The sequence below is a fragment of the Tachysurus vachellii genome, chromosome 20 (assembly GCF_030014155.1).
Source record: "Tachysurus vachellii isolate PV-2020 chromosome 20, HZAU_Pvac_v1, whole genome shotgun sequence".
NCBI classification, from domain to species: Eukaryota; Metazoa; Chordata; class Actinopteri; order Siluriformes; family Bagridae; genus Tachysurus; species Tachysurus vachellii.
Window position 1 is genome coordinate 6,783,521 of NC_083479.1, and position 11,627 is coordinate 6,795,147.

At 37.4% G+C, this 11,627-nt stretch overlaps 2 protein-coding genes across 2 annotated transcripts in view; one reads left to right on the top strand and one right to left on the bottom strand.

Annotated features, from left to right (window-relative positions):
- xrcc4 (X-ray repair complementing defective repair in Chinese hamster cells 4) overlaps nucleotides 1-837 on the bottom strand; it is a 25,354-nt gene extending 24,517 nt beyond the window's left edge. The window contains exon 1 of the mRNA XM_060896294.1: nucleotides 681-837. The gene's annotated coding sequence lies outside the window, so the exon portion shown is untranslated. The remainder of the gene's footprint in view (nucleotides 1-680) is intronic.
- On the top strand, nucleotides 763-9,897 carry tmem167a (transmembrane protein 167A). Its single transcript, XM_060896305.1, has 4 exons — nucleotides 763-887; nucleotides 9,019-9,128; nucleotides 9,312-9,346; nucleotides 9,442-9,897. Exons 1-4 carry the CDS (start codon nucleotides 885-887, stop codon nucleotides 9,510-9,512), a joined length of 219 nt encoding a protein of 72 aa, XP_060752288.1. The 5' UTR covers nucleotides 763-884; the 3' UTR covers nucleotides 9,513-9,897.
- Nucleotides 9,898-11,627: the final 1,730 nt, after the last annotated feature.

Below are 11,627 nucleotides of genomic sequence, written 5' to 3' on the forward strand. Positions count from 1 at the left end.
CTTTGCGGATGCAGCGTGTGTGGTAAATGTCCATGATGGACAAGATAATCCGATACATGTGAATGTGTAAAAAATCTGATGCCTTTTTTATTTTAATTATTGTACCACTGAGACTTACTTCACATATGTAAAGTTTATATATGTAAACGTATATTAATACTCTTTCATGATCACTCTCTCAAAACTAAACAAAACTGAACATTTTTATTATTGGAAATAAACTTCTTGTGGCCCAGACATGCCGATTTTAATAAACCATCATACTAACACTTATGTCTTAAAAGCTTGACGTTTATAAATAAATGAAACAAGAACTTACTCATAGTATCTAAACAGACACTGGAACTTTAGCGACGGTGACGTCATATAACACGCGGTGTAGTTCGACTGTAGGTTTTTATTGGGGAAGGGACTGGATTAGAACACTACAAATTGACGAGGAGGTACTGTAAGGGTTGAGGGTGAGTTTTCTTTGCCTTTTTCCTGGTTATGAATTGGTAAAATGTTCAAAATTAAATAATTGCATAAAATAACCAACTGCATAAAAGTAATTCTCAGGAAATGCGGACATGCTACTTATGAATCAGCAACAATTTTGTTTGGGAACGAATCGTTTTGCATGTTTGTTAAATAAGCTTTAGATAAACTTTCTATGTTGAACATAAACAGTAATGACTTACCTGCCGAATGGCGACGTGATTCTAATTAATGTTACAATTAGCTGCTCCTGGAGTTTTGCATTGGGTCAAATGTAAATTTACTGCTTAAATAGCCACACTTAAATTGTGTCTTTTGTGAAATTCGTACGCGCCCAACGGGCACCTGTAGCTTCGTCATTTCCTCCGTACACAGGAAGTGTGAGGTGGCTGGGTAACGCTATCAAAATGGTAAGATGTTTGTTGTTTCTTTCTACTTAAAGTGTTAATAGGGACAATGTGTTTCCTTTACAACTCTTAAAGAACTAATTTAAATCATAGTTCAGTTAATATAGCTGATGGCAAAATAAACGAAACAGATAACTAGGTACCGTTAACGTTGACTTCCAGTTTTTAAATGCGTTTGTCAGCCCAGTTTGGCTAAATATATTACCAGTATAATACGTGTTATCATCAACACTTAAGTCAGGAATAATTTTCGCTGATGAATTATAAATTAGTTCGAATGTATCCCACTGAATTCTGTATCACAAAGCTTGTGTACGCGGCTTTAATGAGCGTATAAACGCGATATTAGTGCGACTGTAAACTACATCATTAGATATGGACATTAGATTTGCATTTTTTTAAAAATGAAATACACAGTGCTTGAAAAGAACTGAAATTAAGTTGAAATGGTGCTGGTTAAAAGTAAGGTTGGAGAAATGACTAAAACTATTGTTAATGGAGTGTGTTTATATTTCTGTTTGGTTCACAGGGTTCGGTAGATTTCGGGTGGGTTTTGATTTTCTGGTTATGGTACATATCCACATTTATATATTTATATATATTTATTTCTATATTCACACACTATTATAACTGATGTTTATAGTTTAGAAGTGCACACGTGTCAATGTTAGTAATCAGCGTTATTAGCTTAGCTTTTCTTGTTCACTTTAGGTAGTATATTACTACTGTTATGTTAGCTTTCTATTCATTTGTCGCTTGCTAGTCAGCAAAGTTTACCCTTATATGAAATGATTGATTTTTTACAATAATAATAATAACTAGAACGTATATTTCCTGAAGAAAATGTGAATGGTGCTTGCAAATCCCGGAGGCTAGTCGAGACGAGCATGTGACGTCATACTCTTGAAGTTTTCCGCATTGTGCTGAGTGTTTTGATATGTCACATGTCCATGTTGATTTTGCATATTTTGGGGGCGGGGCTGCGGCACAACCGGAAGGCCAGTCGGTACACCAATTTAAATCTTTGTTCAGAGTATCACCCTAAAGGAGCTGGCCGAGTTTAGTGTAGATAGTTCGAAAGCTTGCCGAGTTATAAACCTCCAAATTTATAATGGGAGTCTATGGGGAAAAAGGCCATTTTGAGACCCGGTACCGGAAGTACCGGTACTTGGATTGCTTATAAAAGTCAGAGCACACCTCTCCTCAATGAGCCGGTCGATTTGACACGTCATTCATGGGTCTAGGACAAAAGCTGAGGGACAAGTTACGCAACGAAGTTTTGTCCGGCACAATAGTAATAATGTTGCTTTGCAAGCACCATTAATAATGTGTTCATGTAATTGTTAAGGACTTGGGTACATTGTGTGCACAGTGTAACTAAAAGAAAAACGGTGACACAGGAAGGTGCATGTAATCTAATACAGACAACCAACACAGTGCTTTATTTAAGCATCGAGCTAACTTTTCTCCATTTATTTTGTATTGTGGTGTATACACACAACAGTAGAAGAATAAACTAGGAAGGGCGGAGTGTTCCTTTAAGGCATTGTTTTTGAATTTTTCTTAATGGTGCTATCATTACAACAATACATTATATCTCCTCTTGTCAGCAAAAGACAACTCAACATAACCACTTTATTCATATATATATATATATATAGCTATTAAAGATGTTAACCATTAAATTGCTCACTTTCTTTTTTTGATAGAAATGTAAATCTTGAATTTTTGTAGTATATTAATCTTTGTATAATATTAAACCTTTTGTATTATGTTCATGTTTAAAATTTTAATTCTTGTATTATGTTAATCATTGTACAAATCTTTTATGTATTATGTTTCTGGTCAAAAAACTTGAACACAGGAGACTGCATGCATAAGTCTTTTAGTTTGTCTTAGCCTTGTTGTTGTGCTGGTTGGCATGTATACTCTACATCAGCTTTAAGGAGCTGTCTTAACTTTTTTGTTTGCATCTTGGTATTTTGTCATTGCTTAAACTGTAAATCTTCTCCTTCCAATAATCTTTATTGAACATGCTTCTGGGGTTGACGACGACTAAACTGTATTCGGCAAGTAGTTAATTGAAAAGAATAGAATAGATCTTTATTTTCATTGTTTAAAACAATGAAAACCCGTTTAGCAGCTCTGCAATTAAGATATTGAAAAGCAAAGCATTGTTGGGGCACTGGAAAAATGGCTTAATATTTAACATTGTTTTTTGGGCATCCAAGCGCAAAGTGCTTTTAATGCTATTGAAATTGGAACTTCTGTGATAAAACGTGCTGGAGATTGAAACAGAATCAGCTAATTTTCTCACATGGTGCAGAATTGCCCCCACTACTCAGTAAATTAAGAGCACATGCACTGGCCCAATGGTGGCACTGTAGTGCAGCATTTTATCTTTTAGCCCTAAATCTTTTTGTAAATCCTACAACAAATTGTCTCCCTCTGATTCCTTAGGTTCTGCAAAAACGAATATTACTCTTGCTGAGTAGTCCTGCAATTATATTAAAAGAATAAAATCTATTAAATCATGCTGACATTTGTAAACAGTATAGCTTCCACAAGCCAATCAGTTATAGAGGGTGTTGACTAATTTACCCCAAAAATACCCAAAAAGCTGTAAGTCAAATTAAGTTAAGGTTGCATGCATTTGCAGGAGATATATATATATATGTATATATATACGACCCAAAACATTATCAGACTTTTTCACAAGTCCCAAAAGTAGACAAAGTGAACCCAATCAAAGCAGACACACACATTATACTTGCTATTTTTGTTATTCAGGAAAATGTTCCAATATTATATCTCTGTTAGAGGCAAAAGTATATGAACCTTAAGATTAGTATTTACTTTCAAGGTCAAATTCAAGTCTTCCTGATTACAATCAATGGGATGACAATCAGGTCTCTGTGAGTGCCTTTATGTTATTTAAAGAACAGAGATGTATCAAGTCTAATGTTCATGCTGCATGTTTGTGGAAGTGGTACATGCCAAAAACAAGGGAGATTTCTGAGGCCTTCAGAAAAAGGTATTGCTGCTCATCAGGCTGGATAGGGTTACAAAATCCTTTCTAAAGAGTTTGGTTCTGTACAAATGGAGGACATTTTAGACCAGTGCTATCCTCCCTAGGAGTGATCAACCAACAAAGATCACTCCAAAAACAAGACATGTAATAGTATATTGGGTCAGTAAGGAATACAGGGTAACTTCTAAGCAACTAAAGGCCTTTTTTACTTTGGCTAATGTTAATGTTCATGAGTCTGCCATCAGGTGAACACGGAACAACCTTGGTGTGCATGGCAGTGGGGCAAGGAGAGAGTCACTTCTTTCCAAAAAGAACATTGCTGCCCATGAAGTTTGCTGAAGATCATGCGGACAAGCCAGGGAATTATTGGAAAAATAATCTGTGGTTGAATAAGACCAAGATAAAACTTTTTGGTTTAATTCAATTCAATTTATTTAAAAATTCCCATTGTCTCAAAGCAGCTTTACACAAGCATGGAAACAGAAGAGAGAGAAAAAGAAATAAATATAGAAGCAGAAGAAAAAGAAGAAGAAAAAATAAGGATAAAAATAAAACAAAGTATAAAATTAATTTAAAAAAGATTAACTTAAATTTTAAGATTCTATCTATCTATCTATCTATCTATCTATCTATCTCCATCCCTAATGAGCAAGCCGGAGGTGACGGCGGCAAGGAAAAACTCCCTGAGATGATATGAAGAAGAAACCTTGAGAGGAACCAGACTCAGAAGGGAACCCATCCATATTTGGGTGACCCTCTACAGTAAATAATGTAAATATAAATAATGTAATTTCTACAACAGTTTATAATAGTAGAAATGAGAGCTCCTGAGAAACTAATGGGTCATCATAAACTCTGAGTTCAGCACAAACCTGATTGCTGATAAAGACCAGACCATACAGCTGACTGACACAACATTGGTTCAAAGAAGGCATGAGAGTCTCCGGGCGGCTCCATCCACAATAATCCCATGAGACACTGGCTGACCATGCAGATTATCCTGGCAAGTGCAAACCACCATGCGACGAGACTCCAACCAGCTGTAGATCAGGACTACATCAGATTACACTCCAACCAGCTGTAGAACATCAGGATTAAAGAAGTAGCTCCGTAAGAAGAGACGATCAGGCTATGAACACCAGGAACACCAGGACCTCGGGAGTGACCTATATAGCTCGACAGAGAGAGAAAAATTGTTTGGTATGACTGTAATCAGGTGATGGACAATGTAAATTATGTGCAAAGTGCAGACAGGGTCTAGTTATGCTGTCGCTAGAGACAGAAGGGCAGAAGGGCTTCCTGGGATGTAAAGGATCCCTCCACTGCTCTGTCTGCAAATCTGAGCAACTTCAGAGGGTGGTAAGCCGACAGCATCCAGACATCTCTGTTCTCCAAACACTCTATGCCCATGAACCACTTAAGATCTGCTCCTTTACCTAAGAAAAGTTACTCATAAAAAGCTAGACAAAACAAATGTGTTTTTAGCCTGGACTTAAATACTGAGACTATGGGGGTTTTTACACCTGGTTACTTCATGCGTTTTCTGTGATCGGATAGCTAAGTCCAGGTGTAAATGCCCTCCGAAATGTTTTCGAGACGGATATAAATCATGAGGTGGTCTGCGTCGCGTCAGAAATAAATATATTTTCCCATCAGTGCTGGCTCCGATCTTTCACCCAGGTGTCTCGTTTGGTCTTAAAATGCTGCCGCCAGCGAAAATGCAGCAAACAGTAAATGCTGTTTTTTTTTGTAGCAACCGCATACACCAAAGCATGTTACATGTCAATTACCCCGGAAATGAGGTAAAATATATTTGCATTTTGGGCGGGAGTAGAAATATCGGATTGATATCCGATTCGCCAAGACACATTTATGTGTCCTAATGTAAATGGAACAGTTTTAACAAATCAGATAGCTATCGGATCAGAGAAAACACATGAAGTGACCATGTGTAAAAAGGCCCTGTGTCTGAGTCCCGAACACTAATTGGAAGTCTGTTCCATAGCTGTGGGGCTCTGTGAGAAAAAAGCTCTGCCCCCTGCTGTAGCCTTTTGTACTTGAGATACTATCAAATATCCTGCACCTTTTGATTGAAGTAGGTGTGATTGATCATAAAAAAAAGGTACTGTGGTGTACTCAGGTACTGTGGTGCATGACCATTAAGTGCATTATAGGTTAATAATAGTATTTTATAATCTATGCAAAACTTGACTGGGAGCCAATGCAATGAGGATAAGATAGGGGTGATGTGTTCATATCTTCTGGTTCTAGTTAAGACTCTAGCTGCTGCGTTCTGAACATCCAGCCAGTAAAGCATTCCAATAATCCAACCTATAGGTAACAAATGCATGAACTAGTGTTTCTGCATTATGTAATGACATCATATTTCTGAGATGAAGGAAGGCTACCCTTGTGATATTAATATGTGAGCTTCAAATGAGAGACCGGTATCAATAATCACACCAAGGTCCTTTACTGATGCACATGATGTAATAGAATGACCATCCAGAGTAACTCTGTAATCAGAAAGATTACTTCTGGCTGTCTGTGGACCTAATAAAGGCACTTCTGTATGTCATTCACACAATCTTCAATCTTATTAAGCTGGTGACTCGCATCTGACTTATCTGAAACATATACAGTCAGGTCCCTAAATACTGGGACATCGACACAATTCTAACATTTTTGGCTCTATACACCACCACAATGGATTTGAAATGAACAAGTTGTGCTTTAACTGCAGACTGTCAGCTTCAATTTGAGGGCATTTACATCCAAATCAGGTGAACGGTGTAGGAATTACAACAATTTGCATATGTGCCTCCCACTTGTTAAGGGACCAAAAGTAATGGGACAGAATAATAATCATAAATCAAACTTTCACTTTTTTAATACTTGGTTGCAAATCCTTTACAGTCAATTACAGCCTGAAGTCTGGAACGCATAGACATCACCAGACGCTGGGTTTCTTCAGCAAGTAAAATGCATGCTCAATCGGATTCAGGTCATCTGATTGACTTGGCCCTTGCATAACATTCCACTTTTTTCCCTTAAAAAACTCTTTGGTTGCTTTTGCAGTATGCTTTGGGTCATTGCCCATCTGCACTGTGAAGCGCCGTCCAATGAGTTCTGAAGCATTTGGCTTAATATGAGCAAATAATATTGCCCGAAACACTTCAGAATTCATTCTGCTTTTGTCAGCAGTTACATCATCAATAAATACAAGAGAACCAGTTCCTTTGGCAGCCATACATGCCCACGCCATGACACTACCACTGATGATGTGGTATACTTAGGATCATGAGCAGTTCCTTTCCTTCTCCATACTCTTCTCTTCCCATCACTCTGGTACAAGTTGATCTTGGTCTCATCTGTCCATAGGATGTTGTTCCAGAACTGTGGAGGCTTCTTTAAATGTTGTTTGGCAAACTCTAATCTGGCCTTCCTCACCAGTGGTTTACATCTTGTGGTGAACCCTCTTTATTCACGCTGGTGAAGTCTTCTCTTGATTGTTGACTTTGACACACATACACCTACCTCCTGGAGAGAGTTCTTGATCTGGCCAACTGTTGTGAAGGGTGTTCTTCACCAGGGAAAGAATTCTTCGGTCATCCACCACAGTTGTTTTCCGTGGTCTTACAGGGTCTTTTGGTGTTGCTGAGCTCACCGGTGCGTTCCTTCTTTTTAAGAATGTTACAAACAGTTGTTTTGGCCATGCCTAATGTTTTTGCTATCTCTCTGATGGGTTTGTTTTGTTTTTCAGCCTAATGATGGCTTGCTTCACTGTTAGTGACAGCTCTTTGGATCTCATCTTGGAGAGTTGACAGCAACAGATTCCAAATGCAAATAGCACACTTGAAATGAACTCTGGACCTTTTATCTGCTCATTGTAATTGGTATAATGAGGGAATAACACACACCTGGCCATGGAATAGCGTTCCCATTACTTTTGGTCCCTTAACAAGTGGGAGGCACATATGCAAACTGTTGTAATTCCTACACCGTTCACCTGATTTGGATGTAAATGCCCTCAAATTAAAGCTGACAGTCTGCAGTTAAAGCACAACTTGTTCGTTTCATTTCAAATCCACTGTGGTGGTGTATAGAGCCGAAAATGTTAGAATTGTGTCGATGTACCAATATTTATGGACCTGACTGTAGCTTTGTGTCATCAGCATAACAAGCCAATACCATGTTTAGGAATAATTGCACAAGGAGAAGGCTTTATTTTAGAGACAGGAAAATACTGAATTCCACCATAAGAACCGTATACTGTCTGTGAAACATGGTGGTGGTAGCATAATGCTTTTGGCCTGTATTGCTGCATCTGGGCCAGGACAGTTTGTCCTCATTGATGGAACAGTGTATTTAGAATTATATTAGTGAATTCTAAAGGAAATTGGCAAGACATCTGTTCATGAACTCCATTTCAATAAAAAGTGGATCATACATAAAGACAATGAGCACAAGCACCCACGACTTGTGTATCTAAGAATGATAAAAGAGGAACAAAAAAAAATTATGTTTTGTAATGGCCTAAAGTCCTGATGCAAAAGAAAAATTGTGGAAGGACCTGATGCAAGCAGTTCATGTGAGGAAACCCAACAAAATCCCAGTGTTGAAGCATTTCTGTACTAAGGAATGAAATAAACTACTTCTAAGACATTGTGCAGGACTGATCAACAGTTACAGGACACTTTACTTGCAGTTATTGCTGCACAAGGGCTCACAACGGATAATGAAATCCAAGGTTCATATACTTTTGCAAGTCACATGTATGTAATGCTGGATCATTTTTCTCAATACTTGAACAAATTAGTATAATATTGTTGGCTCATTTGTTTGATTGCATTCCCTTTGTTCATTTTTAGGACTTAAAAGTGTTTTAGGACTTAAAAATCTGATTTATGAGAAGTATAGGAATTTCTAAAGGGTTCACAAACTTTCAAGGGACTGTGTGTGTGTGTGTGTGTGTGTGTGTGTGTGTGTGTGTATTCTTACTCTAAGGAAGCAAAATTATCATCTGAAAAAACTTACATAAACATGAACTTACATTTTAAACATATCAATTTAAAATCATCATGTTTCTCTTATTTCTTGCAGTCTGCTATATTCAATTTCCAGAGTTTACTCACCGTTATATTGCTGCTCATCTGCACCTGTGCATATATAAGAGCCCTAGCACCAAGTCTGCTTGATAAGAACAAAACTGGGTATGTATCTGAAGTCTTTAGTCCAAAGTTATCATCAATTGCTCAGTAAGCATGCTCAATTCTGTCAATATCTGTCTTGCAGATAATGTTTTAAATATTTTTGCCTTTTAAAACAGGTAGTTAATGTAGGGAGCAGCATTTGTTTGTTTCATTCTCTAACATAATCTAAAAAATTGTTCACAGGTTTCTTGGAATATTCTGGAAATGTGCAAGAATAGGTATGTTTTTTGCTGTATGCCAGAAAGAACATTGACTATGATAAATAAGAATTGTGATTCAACTGGATATTTTTCTATCTTCCATTATGTTTCAGGTGAACGGAAAAGTCCTTATGTGGCCTGTTGCTGTATCATCATGGCTTTTACCATTTTATTTTCAGTCTAAATAAAAAAGTCTCAACACCAGCATATTTGTAACTTGTCAGATGTTTTTAGGCTGACTGTCCTCTTTAGCACAGTATTTATGCAAACTGAAATAAAATGCATGTTTTCCTGCCACCATGTTTAAAAAAAAATGTACCTGATTGCTAATGTGGAATATGTGAACGTTTCTGCAGCTTTTCTGGTAAATGTGGTCTTGTTTGAATCATTTCAGCTGTTTACCAAACACAGTTATATCATTACAAAACCTACTCATCTGAACCTTTGTGAAGTGAAGAAGTAGTGTTGTTTGAAGGAATGATAACCTTTAAATGAGCCATTAAAACTGATTTATAGTAAGTTTAAAAGGCAATGCATGTGATGAATAAATAAATTGTTACCCTTCTCTAGCCTGCAGCTTTTAATATAAGACTTTCAAATGGGATCTCAGCCATAACCAAAAATACACTTACAATTCCTCTATGAAATCAGCTACAGCCTCTTTGAGAATTAAGAATGCTGTCACCTGCTCAAGTGTAAAGTGTAAAGGGCATGCACAGGGTTTTTAGGTGCAAGTATCAAGCCCAAAAGGTACATTTGTATGAATCCTAGTAAGCCACTGTTTCATTTAAACTGTAATCAGTAACTAACCAAATGTAGGAAGTAGTATTATTTTATACATACAGTCGTGGCCAAAAGTTTTGATTATGACAAAAATGTTAATTTTTACAAATAATACTGCCTGTTTTTATTCTGTCAATTTTCATATATTGACAACATGCCAGGGCAAATTGCAAAGATTGACTCTGCATAAACTTGTATGTAAAAAAAAATTAATTGTCAATAAAAGCTTTTGACACAAAAATGCTTGTAATTATAATATACCATAGTAACTGGAAAAAAAAGTTGAAAAAGACTGAAGCAGAAGACTGTGGTCTTCCTTGACCAAAACGACATTCCTTGCACATTCCTTGTCCTTTTGGTCAAATCTTAGTGAGTTGAGTCAAAATGTTACTCTGTAAGGGCTCAAACAGTGCTGCACAGCAACTCATTTGATCAAAGTTCTAATCAGCCAATTGTCCAGCACAGCAGTGCAGAAAATAATGCAGGATGGGACCAGCAGCTTTAGGTAATATTCACTAGAATATTAGAATTAGAAACTAAATTTTACCCTGGCACACCTGTTAGTGGCAGATGAGCTTGAAACAGGTTTCAGTATCTGCTGATTTCCTGGGATTTTCACATGCACTGACTTCAGTTACTGCCTATGATAGCTCAACCTTAACGGGTTCCCCAAGTTCAAGACAAAGGGTTCTCAATGCTGCAGACCATCACAGGTAAATTGGCCATTTGCACACATCTCGTATTGTACACATGTTGTGTGTGTGCATATATGCAATGTGTGTGCATTTGGATGTGTGCATTTGGATGAGGTCAATCCGACCTCAGGAGACTACAGAGGGTAGTCCGGACTGCCGACCCATTGGTACAACTTTCCCCTCTCTTCAAGTCCTGTACTTCTCCAGAGTGAGCAAAAGGGCAAAGTCAATCACTCTGGACCCCTCACATCCAGCACACTCACTCTTTGAACTGTTGCCATCTGGTCGACGCTACAGAGACCTGAGCACCAGAACAACCAGACATAGGAACAGTTTCTTCCCTCAAGTAATCCATCTGATGAACAATTAACAACAATTAATGGAACACTCAACACCTAATTGCACATTTCACACTTGCACATTTGTACATACATACATACATACATACATACATACATACATATTGTCTATACTGTTTACTGTTTACTTCAATTGCACATTTCCCACACTTGCAAATTTGTACATACAAATTGCCTATATTGTATATGTACAGTATATTTCAACTGCACATTTCACACCTGTAAATGTGTACATACAATTCCGTCTATACTGTATATGTCATTCTGTTACACTGTGGAGCTTTTGTCACTAAAACAAATTCCTCGCATGTGAAAACATGCCTGGCAATAAAGCTGATTCTGATTCTGATTCTGAATATGCAAGGTCCGAACAAACACAATAAGATTAATTCTGTGCTCACCAAAATAATCGTTGATAGATGGCAAATCCCTTGTCCACAGCATAAATGGCTGCCCACTGCT